The 16,466-nt window shown below is 42.5% G+C and overlaps 1 protein-coding gene across 4 annotated transcripts in view; it reads right to left on the bottom strand.

The window, feature by feature from the left end:
• Window positions 1-2,427: 2,427 nt before the first annotated feature.
• The window catches only part of tmem138 (transmembrane protein 138), a 32,322-nt gene continuing 18,283 nt past the window's right edge, over window positions 2,428-16,466 (bottom strand). For all 4 annotated transcript variants that reach the window (XM_038807602.1, XM_038807601.1, XM_038807600.1 and 1 more), the window contains 4 exons: window positions 14,549-14,751; window positions 12,387-12,558; window positions 10,119-10,194; window positions 2,428-4,206 (listed from right to left, as the gene is read on the bottom strand). In XM_038807602.1, the coding sequence (XP_038663530.1) occupies window positions 4,094-4,206; window positions 10,119-10,194; window positions 12,387-12,558; window positions 14,549-14,676 (489 nt within the window). In that variant the 5' untranslated portion in view covers window positions 14,677-14,751 and the 3' untranslated portion in view covers window positions 2,428-4,093. The remainder of the gene's footprint in view (window positions 4,207-10,118; window positions 10,195-12,386; window positions 12,559-14,548; window positions 14,752-16,466) is intronic.

The following is a 16,466-nucleotide window of genomic DNA, read 5'->3' as shown; positions in this document are numbered from 1 at the left end:
CAGAAGGACTGTGGCAGAATTGAGAAATGGGACTGAGAGCGGGTCTTGTACCGATGTAGCTGTCATAATATACACCAGTATATCATGGTGCAGACACATACTGATGGACATACACTGGGACCAATCAACATGCACAAACACCACAGCCAATTACCAGTTAGAATACAGACACTATAAAGGCAGAGGGCACCACGGTTCCCGCTCATTCTGGGTGCTGCCTCTGAGTGTAACAGGAACTCATCCAGCCCAGCACAGACTCACACCACGTGCTGAGAGAATCAACTGGTTCGGACAGGCTTAGGTCTCTAGTTTAAACTAGCATCGTTTAAACCCGCAGTTCTCGTATGTCGATTAGTTAATAAAATAGAGTTGAACCTTCCTCAGTGTTGGTGGTATATGTTCACCTCACAAGTCGACACTATCCAACACTTCATGGTTCCAGTAGTTGAGGGATGTCAGTACTTCTGAGACCTACCCACCAGTGATCAGCTTTCCACCAGTCTCACGCCATCCTGCAGAATGGACACCGTTCACCCGCTGCCACCCTTTCGCATTGCCGGGAACCTGGGCTCCAATTGGAAAATTTTTAAACAGCGCTTCCAGCTGTACCTCGAGGCCAAGGACCTGGAAGCTGCCTCGGACGCACGGAAGATTGCTCTTTTCCTCTCCACAGCCGGGGACCATGCACTCCACATCTTCAACTCGCTCACCTTTGCTGAGGAGGAGGACAAATTGAAATTCAAAACAGTCCTCTTAAACTTCTACAGCCACTGCGAGGTCGAGGTAAACGAGAGCTTCGAGAGATACATGTTTCAACAGTGAATTCAGGGTAAGGACGAGCCTTTCCAGTCCTTTATCACCCACCTCCGCGTCCTTGCGCAGTCCTGCAACTACGGGTCCACCTCTGACATCATGATCCGTGACCAGATAGTTTTTGGTGTCCAATCTGAGCCCCTGTACCAGCAGCTAGTAAAAGTGAAGCAGCTCACCCTGTCCACGGCCTTTGAGACCTGTGTGCTCCATGAACACACCTCCACGCGCTACTCCCGCATCCAGGCTGCTGAAACGGTGCGGCAAGCTCCCTACGAAGCAGAACGGGTCCAAATAATAAAATCTTTCCAGGGCCTGGATCTGGACGATGGCAGCCATTTCGCGGCTTTTCGCTGACTCCCGCGCTGACACGCAACGAACGTGGTGACGTCGCGGACCGTTTTGCGCAGGCGCGCACCTCGCTGGATCGCCCCGTGCAACGAACGTGCCGACACACCGGCGTGCGGCAACTGTGGCTCCGCCCACTTAAAGCGGCAATGTCCTGCGAAGACCCGACGCTGCCTGCAGTGTGGCAAACTCAGCCACTATGCTACTCTGTGCCGGTCCTCCCTGCCTGCTGCTTTTAGGAGGTCCACCCAGCCCCGCAGAGATGTCAGGGCCATTCAGCCTGTCATCAACGAACCTGTTCCAGATCTCTCTTCCGACTTTGCCTGCGATGACCCACAGGCCCCATTTCAAGTTGGCATCATAACCATGAACAGGATGCCTCCCAAGCATGGCACCAAACCCATCTACATTCACAGCATCGACCCGGATGATGAGTGGTGTGCCACACTTACAGTCAACCGGTCCCCTGTCAGGTTCCACCTGGACACTGGCCGTTCGCCAATCTCATTGCATCGTCTGATCTTCGCGAACTCTGTGTCCAGCCTGCCATCCTGCCATCTGCGTGTCAACTGCTTGACTACAATGGCAATGCCATCGCTGCAAGTGGATCCTGCCAACTTGAGGTGACACATCGTGCTCACACAGCTGTTCTCCCGTTTGAAATCGTTGCCGCCTCAAAAGCCTCCTTGCTTGGTGCAGAGGCATGCAAGCTGCTCCATTTAGTGCAGAGGGTTCACTCTCTCCCAGCGACGTGTCTGCATTTTCTGACACAGACTTGAGGGCGCAACTCGACTCCATCATCCAGCAATACCACGATGTCTTCGAGGGCATGGACACACTCCCGTATACATACAAGATTCTACTCAAGTCCAATGCCACGCCTGTGGTCCACGCACCTCGCAGAGTCCCAGCACCCCTTAAGGACCGCCTCAAGCAACAGCTTGCAGATCTACTTGCAGATCTTTTTGCTGTAACTTGCACTTGCTTAATATCTTTCCTTCTGCAAAGCATCTAATTATAAATTAAATCCATTATTTCAATTTAACAAAGATGATCTAATGTTTGATACTTGCCTCTTTCCAGACAAGACACCAAATCAGAATTACAAATTCCACTGTGCAGCGTTAGGACAACTAAGTCAAGTAACCTTAAAAAATACATCCTCAGAATGAAGCCCACTTGGGAGACGAAGTGTATTTGATTTCCCTTTCAGCAGCAAGTGTTTAAACTGTAATGACTAAATCTACCAATGAAATTAAGATGGCAAACTAACAAGAAAACAATGTCTCATTTATTGGGCTGGATAAATAAAAAGCTGAACAGAAAATTCACTACCAGCACACTTAATAAAACGTTTGAATATTTTCTTTACATAGGCAATAGAAAAAACATTTTACACACTTTCTACAAAAAAATCGATTACAAAAGTTTTCAATGTGTAAAATCACAGATTACATAAAATAACCAAACATGTATTCTAATAGAAGAACTATAATCAAAATATTAAGAAATATGCGCAGGATTTAATATTCCTACAAAATACCTGTTTTGAAATATAAAATTCAAACAGTCAGAATTGGAATTGGGCATCAGAGCAAATCCAAATTCATTTCTCTCATGATTCAAAAAATAAACAGTAAAAGTATTTATTTAAAAACCAACTTCTAAATACAGCAAGTTCTAAATACATACATATAACAATGAAAATAAAGAGCAAAAACTCAAAACAATTGCAGATTATTCTGCTAATTCTGAGACAACTAGCTAAAAGTACAATTCATTAAGCCAGTACTGAATCAATAGTGTTCCTCCTATGGGGTATTTTGCAAAATGCATGGTATTTCCTCCCAGACACCTTTAAAAATGGTCCTCCTAATACCTAAAAATCACATGGGAGAATTGGCTATGTCCCAAATGAAGATTTTGTTTAAAAAAGGGTTGGGTTAAGTAACTATGAAATTTTCCCTATCAGACAATACTGTACAGTTACCGATTAGCAAAAACATTGACACTTAGTGAGAAATCATCAGGGTATTGAAGCTTTAGAATTATCATAATTAGTCTGTCATTTTTAACACTCACTGGGTATTAAAACACTTACAGCACACAGTATAGCATTAGGCTATACAAGTCTAGCTGCAGGGTAAACTCCATTTATACTGAGTTAACTCATTATAGCCTATTGTTGGGAATAGGGAAATAGAAAGGTCAGCATTCCCCTCTTGATCACTATCTAGAACTGCTGTTGAAAAGTAAATATATGGGCATCAAGAGATGTCATTAATAATTACCCTAATAAGCAAATGTAAAAACTTAATCCACCTCTTACGGTGAGGACATGATTAACTCGTATAATGGTGTCCTCAATAGTCAAATAGTGTTGACATACAGTAATCTAGATCACTCATGAAAAATGCCCATGTGGAGAACTGCCACAGAACTGTACCCCAGCAAGAGGAAGTGTCTTCAGGGGAAAGTAGTACAAAAGGGAAAAACCTGATAACAAAATTTGCCCATTTTTTAAAAAAGTTCTAATTCTGACTGACTTTTGAGTCAGTGATCTGAAACATTAACTCTGTTTCTGTCTCCAAAGATGCTGCCAGGCATCCTGAGTTTTCTCTGATGGCGTTTTGTTTTGCAGCATCCACAGTATTTTGCTTTTGTAAAGAAAATCTGTATGTTTGGTGAGATTTGAGATAAATTAATACCAATTTGACAAAGAAATAACTAATGACAACCGCATGATTCAGCAGTGAAGTACTTGGAATTTCTACCTCTTACTACTAAAGCTCATAAATAATATGTACATAGCAATCCCCAAAGTATATTTTTTCAAAAATATAGCTAGAAAATTCATAAAACTTTAGAAGTATCTTTTTACTCAGATAAAAACCAGTGTAATAGTCCATTTTTAATGTTGTGCATCACTGCCATCTTATTTTCGGACACGAAAGAATTCATTTCGGAGCCATTCTGAGTCTTCATATAATCGAGGATCTCCAAGGCAGAGGATAGTTCTTTTGTAGAAGTAATAGTATAAAACAGCAGCTAGAGGGTGGTAAAATCAAACAGTTTCAGGTCAGTGCTCGATGAAATTACAATTGAAACCTTCTACAGTAACAGATTCAATACATCTGTAGAAACAGATCCAAGGTTTTTCTCAGACCATTTGTAACAAAACTGTGTAATAGTCTATCAGAGAACATGTGTCATTAGTGACAATGTATTATGATATGATTTCATACTGTTGACCAATCGCTTCAGTTATACCATTTTTGGAAGATGCTGTGTATAGGCTAGCTGCTGGAAGTATTGTGGAGGCAGGTTCAATCAAGACATTCAAGAGGCCATTAGATGATTATTTGAACAGAACAATGTGCAGGGATGTGGGGGAAAGGCAAGTAATGATGCCCGTTTGGAGAGTAGTAGCAGACGCAATGGGCCAAATGGCCAACTTCTGTATCATAACAATTGTGTGATTCTGACCTCATTTACAGCCGTGGCCCAAAGCTGAACTCCAGAGGTATGGTGAGAGTGACTGCCCTTGAGATCAAGGTAGCATTTAACAGAGTATGGCATTAAGGAGCCCCAGCCAAACTGGAGTCAATGGGAAACAGGGAAAATTCTTCATTGGCTGGAGTCATTCCTATTTTTAAAATAAATTTAAAGTACCCAATTCACTTTTTTTTCCAATTAAGGAGCAATTAGCGTGACCAATCTATCTACCCTGCGTACATTTTGATTGTGAGAATGAGACCCACGCAGACAAGGGGAGAATGTTCAAACTCCACATGGACACAGTTGAAGTCATTCCTAGCACAAAGGTAGATTGTGGTTGTTGGAGGTCAATCATCTCAGTCCCGGGACATCACTGCAGGAGTTCTTCAGGGTAGTGTCCTAGGCCGAACCATCTGCAGCTGTTACATCAATGTCTTTCCCTCCATCATAAGGTCAGAAGTGGGGATGCTCACGGATAATTGCACAATGTTTCGCACCATTTGAGACTCCATAGATACTGAACCACTGACCCCGAATACAGCAAGACTGGGACAATATCCAGGCTTGCGCTGCTGAAGTGGCAATTAGCATTTGTGCCACACAAGCGCCAGGCAATAACAAGAGAGAAACCAGCTATCTCCCCATGACATTCAATGGCATTACCATTGCTGAATCCCCTACTATCACAGAACCATAGAATTCCTACAGTGCAGAAGGAGGCCACTTAGCCCATCAAGTCTGCACCAACCCTATCTAGGCCCGTAACCCCACCTAACTTACATATCATTGGACACTAAGGGGCAATTTAGCATTGCCAATCCACCTAACCTGCACATCTTTGGTCTGTGGGAGGAAACTGGAGCACCTGGAGGAAGCCCTCACAGACACAGGGAAAGTGAATGCAAACTTCACACAGTCACCCAAGGCCAGAATTGAACATAGGTCCCTCACGTGGTGAGGCAGCTGTGCTAACCACTGTGCCACCTGGGGTGTTACCATTGACCAGAGACTGAATTGGACCAGCCATATAAATACTGTGGCCACAACAACAGGTCAGAGGCTGCAAATTCAGAGGAGAGTAATTCACCTCCTGACTCCCCAAAGCCTGCCCACCATCTACAAGGTTCAAGTCAGGAGTGTGATAGAATACTCTCCACTGGCCTGGGTGAGTGCAACTCCAACAGCAGTCTAAGCTCGGTGCTTTTCAGAACAAACCAACTCACTTTCCTGGTACCCCATCCACCACCTGAAACATTCGCTCCCTCCACCATTGACACAGTGGCAGCAGTAAGTACCAGCTATAAGATGCACTGTAGCAACTGTCATGTGAGTGTCCCTTTAAGAAAGGTTTAGTATTACCACATGGCTTGTAATACGGCTTCAGTGATGTCTTTTGTGGGTGGAGCTGGGCTGTGGCTGTCAGGTGACAGGGTACTTAGTTATTTAGTTTCATTTTCACTTGGTTCGTTTGGACTGTAGAAGAAGAAGCAGTGTTGGATAGCACTGTGTTAAGCTGCAGGAAGTTTTCCCTATTTTCTGTTTTATTTTGAAGCTGTTCCAGTGAACTGAAAGCACATTAGGTGTGGCAAACTGCATTGGTAACCTTAAAGCTAGAGTGCTTTCCTGAGGAGTTTTTAATCTGCTGGTTGGAAACTGGACTAGAATCTCAGTGAAAGGATCAGTCCCATTCAAGTGAGATTAGTGTGCTGAGCCACACCCTTGAAAGGGGTTTTCGTTTTATTGGATTTTGTATTGAATTGGAACAGATAAGGAGGATTCATTAAGAGTTATATACATAGATTACTGTAGCAGTTGTGTTTCTTTCATGTTTATAATTGAAAACAAATTCTTGCTAAGTGTTTTATAACTACATTCTTATAACAAACTTTGTTTTGCTAAAAGCGCCTAGGAAGTCTGATGAATCACACCTGAAGTGAAGGTCTTGTGCTCACCTAGCCAAATTCAAGATAAAAGTGGCAGGTCAGGTGAGCTTCATAATACACCTTGGGAAATATATTGTAATTCTTTCCAGTCAAAATCCTGGAACTCCCTTAACAGTAATGCAAGCGTTCCTCCAGCATATTGACTGCAGTGGTTCAAGGCAGCGGCTCACCATCATCTTCTCAAAAGCATTTAAAGATGGATAATAAATACTGGCCTGGCCAGCGACACCCACAGCCAATTTGCAAAAAAGTCCTCACCATTCTTGCAGGCACAGCAATTGTAAACTGAAGTACTTTCCTGCTCCCTGGAGCAAATATCTTTGGAAGTGAGGATTATAATCAAATATTTCTAAGAATGTGTAGTGGCCTATAGGGTGGGCAGGCTGGATGGAGCTGCAGTGAACAGAGACAACCACATAGGGTCAAAGGAAAGAGTAAGAGAGGTAACCAAGAGAGGGGATAAATCAGAAGAGGAGAGAGGGGACTAGACAATGAAGGAAGGGAGTAAAAGGACAAAAGCAGGAAAAGAACTGGGGGGGGGGGGGGGGAAGAGAGAGGAATTAGAATTGGGACGGGGTTCTAATTTTTTATGTTGATGTTTGCATTATTGAATAAATCAATAAATGTGGCCCACAAACTGGTTTTGACATGTGTGGGCACCCAGATTTAAAAAGTTGGATGTCCTTGGAGGACAAGACAGAAGTGGCAGGATGAATCAATCTTTGTACCACATTTTAAAAAATTCTGCAAAGCTGTTTACATTACTGAGGAGATTGTTTTGTTTTACAAACATTTTTGAAAACCCATATGGTACTGGGAGAATGGATATATATTTGTAGCTTATATTGCTCCATGTAATAGATTCTTCAATCTCAGTTTTAAACAAAGAACCCATCAGATGCAGAATCCAAAATCTAACTACTGGCAGTTGGCCTCCTTTTGATCTAAGGTGTGGAGAAGCCGGCGTTGGACTGGGGTGAGCGCAGTAAGAAGTCTTACAACACCAGATTAAAGTCCAACAGGTTTGTTTCAAACACGAGCTTTCGGAGCAGTGCTCCTTCCTCAGATGAATGGAAAGGTATGTTCCAGAAACATATATATAGACAAAGTCAGAGATGCCAGATAATGCTTGGAATGCGAGCATTTGCGGGTAATCAAATCATTACAGATCCAGAGCTAGGGGGTGATCCCATGTTAAAGAGGTGTGAATTGTCTCAAGCCAGGACAGTTGGTAGGATTTTACAAGTCCAGGACAGATGGTGGGGGGTGAATTTAATGCGACATGAATCCAAGATCTCGGTTGAGGCCGCACCTATGCGTGTGGAACTTAGCCTAAGTTTTTGCTTGGCAATTCTGCGTTGTCGCGTGTCCTGAGGACCGCCTTGGAGAACGCTTACCCGGAGATCAGAGGCTGAATGCCCTTGACTGCTGAAGTGTTCCCCGACTGGAAGGGAACATTCCTGCCTGGTGATTGTCGCACGATGCCCGTTCATTCGTTGTTGCAGTGTCTGCATGGTCTCGCCAATGTACCACGCTTCGGGACATCCTTTCCTGCAGCGTATGAGGTAGACTACATTGGTCGAGTCGCACGAGTATGTGCCGCGTACCTGGTGGGTGGTATTTCCACGTGTAATGGTGGTATCCATGTCGATGATCTGGCATGTCTTGCAGAGATTGCCCTGGCAGTGTCGTGTGGTGTTGTGGTCGCTGTTCTGAAGGCTGGGTAATTTGCTGCAAACAATGGTTTGTTTGAGGTTGCGCGGTTGTTTGAAGGAAAGTAGTGGGGGTGTGGGGATGACCTTGGCAAAATGTTCATCTTTATTGATGATATGTTGAAGGCTGCGAAGATGTCGTCGTAGTTTCTCCGCCCCAGGAAAGTACTGGACGACGAAGGGTACTCTGTCAGTTGTGTCCCGTGTTTGTCTTCTGAGGAGGTCGGTGCGGTTTTTTGCTGTGGCGCATTGGAACTGTCGATCGATGAGTCGAACGCCATATCCCAATCGTACGAGGGCATCTTTCAGCATCTGTAGGTGTCTGTTACGCTCCTCCTCGTCTGAGCAGATCCTGTGTATACGGAGGGCTTGTCCAACTGAAACGACTACATGATGAGATCAATAAGTCCCATAAGTGTCCAATTCAGTTGCATTCTTGGACACACTCATCTCCATCAAGGACAGTCACCTCAGCACTTCGCTTTACCGCAAGCCCACAGATAACCTCACGATGCTCCACTTCTCCAGCTTTCACCCGAAACACATTAAAGAAGCCATCTCCTATGGACAAGCCGTCCATATACACAGGATCTGCTCAGACGAGGAGGAGCGTACCCTTCGTCGTCCAGTACTTTCCTGGGGCGGAGAAACTACGACATCTTCTTCGCAGCCTTCAACACATCATCAATGAAGATGAACATCTTGCCATGGTCATCCCCACTACTTTCCTTCAAACAACCGCGCAACCTCAAACAAACCATTGTTTGCAGCAAATTACCCAGCCTTCAAAACAGCGACCACGACACCACACAACCCTGCCAGGGCAATCTCTGCCAGACATGCCGGATCATCGACATGGATACCACCATTACACGTGGAAACACCACCCACCAGGTACGCGGTACATACTCGTGCGACTCGACCAATGTAGTCTACCTCATACGCTGCAGGAAAGGATGTCCCGAAGCGTGGTACATTGGCGAGACCATGCAGACACTGTGACAACGAATGAACGGGCATCGTGCAACAATCACCAGGCAGGAATGTTCCCTTCCAGTCGGGGAACACTTCAGCAGTCAAGGGCATTCAGCCTCTGATCTCCGGGTAAGCGTTCTCCAAGGCGGTCCTCAGGACACGCGACAACGTAGAATTGCCCAGCAAAAACTTATAGCTGAGTTCCGCACGCATAAGTGCGGCCTCAACCAGGATCTTGGATTCATGTCGCATTACATTCACCTCCCACCATCTGGCCTGGACTTGCAAAATCCTACCAACTGTCCTGGCTTGAGACAATTCACACCTCTTTAACCTGGGATCACCCCATATCTCTGGATCTGTAATGATTTGATTACCCACAAATGCTCGCATTTCAAGCATTGTCTGGCATCTCTGACTTTGTCTATATATATATGTTTCTGGAATATACCTCTCCATTCACCTGAGGAAAGAGCAGTGCTCCGAAAGCTCGTGTTTGAAACAAACCTGTTGGACTTTAATCTGGTGTTGTAAGACTTCTTATTTTGATCTAAGGAGCCAGGTTTCACACTCCTGGTTGTTGGCCAATGTCCCCTGTTGAAAAGCCTGTGTGTAATCACCTTGTGTGAGAACACAATCATATTCCACTGTAATATGCCTGCTGTTAAATGCCTTGGTGAAAGTCACTGTCTGGCTTCGTACATGAAGAATGCGCACGCGATCAGCATTGAAAGATTCTTACGCCTGCAAAAGACAATACCTACAGCAAACGGTTTTGTAAAAATGTAGGCAATCTTGACAATATTAGAATAGTCACCAACAGCTCACTTACCAAATCGTTGGAAGGCGAAAAGTGCTTGAAGTCCATCTGTCCACACATACTGGCGCATATTCCACCACCGCAGATTCTGACAGGAATAGGATTGAAAGTGGACACATAAAGTGAATAAGATTACTCAGCTCAGGGAAACTATTTCCAGTAATTCTCATAGACATTTTGAACAACTTGCAAATAGATTTAGTAATGCTTTTAACAACATGACACCTATGTATCACCTAATAAGATTACCAGTACAAGCAAGCTAAATCCCCTTGACCTTAGCACGTTCACACCTGAAAACATGAGCATTTCCAACATCTGTGATGCTCAAACAGAACTTCAATGCAGCTGCTACTGTTCATGCTTTTTTCCAACATTGCTTCACGCACTCAAAGCAAATTAAGTTTCCCGTGAACTGCAGCTTCCAGCTTCTTCATGCCATGTCTAAACCTGCATGACCGAGGTCAATTATACTTTTATTATGATACGGTAAAATGGAGATTGTGTGAATGTCCATCATGTTCTTATATGATACCCAAAAAATATTACAAAACCTGTTAAATCAATGAGGTTATAGCTAAATATCAGGTTTCGTTACAGTTAGAATAAAAGAAAGATGCAGTAAGTTACTCATGCAACATCAGGGATAAAAATGATTCTGATTGATGAGCTGTAAATTATACTCCAATTTTTCTTTCTGCTGCCTTCAATCTCAAAAACTGGATCTGTACTTGTGATGTTTCATACATTATAACATTTCACAATACTCAATTGTCTGGAAAGTATTGGATGTCCTATGGTCACAAAAGGTGCTATATAAATGGACACCTTTCCTTCTCATTCGCCTGTGTCCACTCTCATGTTCTTGATCTCTCATAATACCCTCTTAGTCTTTGTGTCACATCTTTCTAAAACATGGCTCACTGCTTCTCAATATATATTTCCTCTTCCCACTCCCTTAGGGTGGTGGATATAGATTCAAGTATCTTTCAAAATGTACCTGAAAGAGAAAAGTTGCAGGAAAAAGGGGAAAGAGGGGTAGTGAGACTAACTGGATTGCTCTTTGAAAAGACCAGTATAGACTCAATAGGCTGAATGGCCTCCTTTAGTTATACTTTCCTTACTTATCTACTATGCTTTGCACATCACCCCTCCTTAGGTTTATCTCTGTGCATGATAGGGTAACTATAAATTCCATCTGAAATACATTTAAACCACCCTGCAGAATCACAAGCTGCAAAACAAATCTCAAGTATTCAAACTATTGGGGCAGATCTCAATGAGCCACCAAATCACAGCACAACAAATATCCCTAGATTAAAAAATAATTTAAAAATACCCAAGTAAGAATTTATACCTTGCATTGGGTGGGTGGGTGTTGGTAGGAAGGTTCCGGCACAAGACAATAAATGTATGGAATATCTTTTAAAAAGGGGTTTAATATGGAGGAGAAAGGTCACAATCTAAAGTTGTTGAACTCACTGTCGAGTCCTGATGGCTGCAACGTGCCTAATCAGAAGATTAGATGCTGCTCCTCCAGCCTGCATTGGGCTTCACTGGAGCACTGCAGCACACCAAGTATGGAGAGTTGCTACATCTTGTTGCAATCTCTCTCAACTACAAAACAATAAGAGGTTGCTTTCAAACATCTTTCAGCTAGCACTGATTGGGGTGAAAGCAAGTTGTTCACTTGCCCCTTAAATTGTAGATAATTGCGATCAGAACAGGGACCCAGGAGGGAGTGGGTGGAGGTAGATATATTTTTATCCCTCAGACAAATGTCAGGAAACTGATTGTTTCATTATCCCTTTTAAGGGCACTGCCTCTTGTATCTGCCCAGATAGTGTGTCCGGAGACTATTGAAGCTTAGCATAACACCATGGCCTGTCTTGGGAGAGGTTATTAAATACCCTGCTTAATCTTCCTGTCAAGGGCCTGGAACGCAACTGCAGGACCATTTTTTGCTGAGATCAGCTAACTCATTATGGCTTTGTTTCCTTTTAGATGTTGACTTACTCATATATTTCCAAGGTTTTCTGTCTTGAATTAAAGACTTAATTATTTTCCTATCCTCACTACTTGCCAAAAGATTACCAATATTCAACAGGAAAAATACAATTATGGATTTTCCCCCTCCAAGGAAAAAAATGAAAGATTTAATTTGCAAAGCACCGAATCACATCTCAAATGTTACATGCAATGAATTACTTGGAAGTGGAGTCATTTGTTATTCACTCATGCAATATCTGCAATTTCTTCTTTTGTTTAAAGCTTGCGTACCTGAATCCAAACATGAAAGCTGACACTCAGAATAAAGTAAATACCAGTGATAACAATGGTTCCTGTAAACCTATGAATCAGTAATTTGACTAAACCAGCTTGAAAGATGAATGTGTTGAAAAACATCAAGAAGATGATGATGATATTGAAGAGGATTCCAATGTCTTGAATACTGAAGAAAGGAGAAAAAAATATTTAGAATTTTCTTTAAGTTCCCAGACTAATTATAGCAATTCCACAGTAACAATGCCAATCAATGCATACTTTTTAAACTCAAAATCAGGAACAGACTTTGAATGTCTGTGTTGATTTCAGCCAGGGTGATATCCAAGGTGCTAGAATTTGTCTCACTGCCACCAGATCAGGGAGGGGAAAATCTACCAAGGTTCCTAAACCCTGTCTAGTTACACAGACAATATGGCTGCGGTTAACTACAATGCCCTCTTGGTTACGGGGATTGGGTGGTTGTGTGCGCTTTCCAAGGGCCGGTGCTGTTTCGATGGGCCAAATGGCCTCTTTTTGCACTGTAAATTCTATGATTCTATGATGGAGGCAGATTCAATCAAGGGTTTTAAAAGATAATTGGATAATTATCTGAAAAGGAACCGTTTGTAGACCTACAGGGAAAAGATGGGGAAATGGGCCAAGTGAATTGCTCTTGCAGAAAACCAGCAGAGACACAATGGGCCTTCTGTGCTGTAACTATCCTATGATTCGATACTGCAGTCAGAAGAATGTAACCAGTCATGATTTGTATAGTCCAGCGCTAGAACCTTAACCCACAAAGCAAATGGGGGACTGGAGAAGAGCAAGTACATTTTTAATTGAAAGGACAAAGATTTCCACCACCGCACAGCTGTTTCTCTCTATCTAGATTGCTTTGGTTGAGAAAAAATGTGGTTTGATCAAGCTCTCTATTTCCCAACACTGTTGATGTATCTGCTACTAACTGGCTATAAGGAGGTTCCATTGCACCCATTGTAAATGTTTAAAGTTACAAAAGCCTTGGTGAAGGCCTATGCAACAGGACAGTATCAAACAAGATTACAGATGATGGCAGTATTATTACATGTATATTCACAATAAAGTCTACATATCTTTCATGTTCATTTGTGAGAATTTTCTAGTTATTTAGAAGGTGTTTTATTGCAGACTTAGTACTCCATCTATGGGTTGTGATCAAATCTACATTCTTTCCTATGTGGTTACAAATTCAATTATGGGGAAAATCGCTTCCACAAATATACAACTACATTTTTATTAAATAACACTAATATCTTGGGGCAGCACGGTTGCACAGTGGTTAGCATTGCTGCCTCACGGCACTGAGGTCCCAGGTTCGTTCCGGCTCTGGGTCACTGTCCGTGTGGAGTTTGCACATTTGCCCCCATAACCCAAAGATGTGCAGGCTAGATCCATTGGCCGCACTAAATTGACCCTTCATTAGAAAAAATGAATTGGGTACTCTAAATTTAAAAAAAAACAATACTTATATCTTGATATGTTTATGCAATTTGATTCCAAAGCAGGTGAAAACCATTTAAAGATTTTTTTAAAAATTTAGAGCACTCAATTCTTTTCTTTTCCAATTGAGGGGCGATTTAGAGTGGCCAATCCACCTACCTGCGGATCTTTGGGTTGTGGGGGTGAGATCCACACAGGCATGGGGAGAATATGCAAACTCCAAACGGACAGTGACCCGGGGCATGGATCGAACCTGGTTCCTCAGCGCCGGGAAGCAGCAGTGCTAATCATTGCACCAACGTGCCACCCTCAAAACCGTTTAAAGATTGTTTTCAGAATAAAGCAATCTATCGAATAAAGACTTGGTAACAAATATAATAATTGCATTGGGGTCTCTCATCTCGTTGAATTTTGTAAGCTTTATTCAACTGTGATGAACAAATTTTGATTTTCTACATCACAGGTTGAACATTCAAAAGTTCATCAAAGTGTATTTCAGTCTGTGTGCTTGCTTTTCACTAGTTCCTGAGATACCTAGAGGCTGCAGACATTACACTGGTGTTGAATCAGAGTTCCGGAGACCAGTTCATATTTAATGCGACTAAGGAGGTAAAGTATGCTTTTATTATTTTTGTATCCAAGATAGAGTTAACATTTCTGTAATATAAATACTTTCTCATGCTTACACACATACTCACATGAACATTATCAGTGGGATCACTGGCTCCGTGAATATAAGCTCAGAAAAAGAATTGGACAACAGATCATAGATCATGAGAAGGAATTGTATTGCCAGCACAAGGCTGTAGTTTGATGTCTGGAGCATTCCCCAGTGAAGTCAGTGCCAATATCACAGAAAATCCATGGTACAGTAATGTAAACACATGGTCTGTTCAACAACCTGAAACGCAAAGATACACTTCAACTACAGGATTTTTAAAATGTGCACATAAAGTAGCTTACTAGTGAGAAAATCTGGGACGATACATCACGCCTCTTATCCCAATATCCCAAATGCTATTCCACGAGACATCAGCTAACTCGGAAATCTGCATCTTGTGATGTCTTTACCCAACAAACCATTAGCACAGATAAGAAGTCTGCACGGTTGAATTCAAGATCTAACTGCAAAGACTTCTAATAAGCAAGTGTGATCAAGTTAAACTCAAGAAGCCATCAACTTCATTCATCGGTTATGGTTACAATTGTGAACCTGCTATATTACTAATCAATTACTTGGCCAATTACAGCCTGCTCCTGGATCCTAACTAGGTATTTTGTATAAGCCACAGCTAAAAAATGAAGCTGCTGCATCGAGTTCCTTTAATAACTGTATACAAGAGATACTGTGAAGGCTTCGGAGAGGGTAGAGTGGTTCACTATGGTGGCTCCAGGGATAAGGGATTACAGTTATGGCCTTAGATTGTTGAAGCTGGGGTTCTTCATCTCGGAGCAAGAAAGGCCAAGAGCAGTTTTGATAGAAGTACAGGTAGAGCTTCCCTTATCCGTTATGCTTGGGGCCGAGTGTGTTTCGGCTTTTGGAATTTTTCAGATTTTGAAATATATTGAGCAGGTGCGGCGCACATTGGGAACTGCGCATCGCCCAGGAGCCTTGCGGGATTTTCCAATCGTGAAATCACATCGCGCCGGCTCAGAAAAAAAGTACGGATTTCAGAATTTTAGATAAGGGATGTGCGACCTGTATTTAAATCATGAAAGATTTTGATCCAATAAATAAAGAAAAACTGTTTCCAATGGTTGATTAGAGGATACAGATTGGCAAAAGAGGTGAGGAAAAAATTTTTTTTTTGAAGTAGAACAAGTCATTCGGATCTGAAACAGGCTGCCTGATATGATTCAATATTAGCCTTGAAAAGGAAAATGGATAAATACTTGAAAGAGAAAAAATTGCAGTGATATAAAAGAGCAGGGCATGGGAGTGGGACTTTGATTTATCTTCAAAGGAGTCAGCACAAACTCAGTGAACAACGTGGCCATCTTCTGTACAGTACTATTCCATGATTCTTTGAGCAGGATATTGGCCAAATTCTTACAAACTTTATGGAAGTAACATACAATGTATGCAAATATTGACAGAGGGCTTAGAGTGACAAAAGGACAGCTAGTATCATAGGATCATATAACCACATTTTCTCAAATACAAGGCAAGCCACAAATAAACCTACCTACTCCACCCCATACTTTACAACAAAAACAGACAAAGAAAAAAACTAAACTAGATGCCTCATAATTTTGATCAAATGCCTGTTTAATCTTCTCTTCCCCAAGAAGAACATTTTTGTATTCATTCGCGGGATATGGGCATCACTGAATAGGTCAGCATTTATTGCCCACCCCTAATTACCCAGCCGGCCCAATGTTTCCTCATAACATATATTCTCCAGTTCCTTGTAAATCTTCTCTGTCCCCTCTCTGGTGCAATCACATCATCCCTACAATGCAGTGACCAGAACTGCAGAGTACTCTAGCGGTGACCTAATATATTATACAATACGAGTATAAACTCCCAGATCACATCCAATGCCTCGGCTAATAAAAATATTCTTTAAGCCTTCTTGACCACTTCACAGAATTGCAATGTTACAACAGAGGAAG

Source organism: Scyliorhinus canicula, chromosome 9 (assembly GCF_902713615.1).
Source record: "Scyliorhinus canicula chromosome 9, sScyCan1.1, whole genome shotgun sequence".
NCBI lineage: Eukaryota > Metazoa > Chordata > Chondrichthyes > Carcharhiniformes > Scyliorhinidae > Scyliorhinus > Scyliorhinus canicula.
This window is presented reverse-complemented; position numbering and strand designations above follow the sequence as displayed.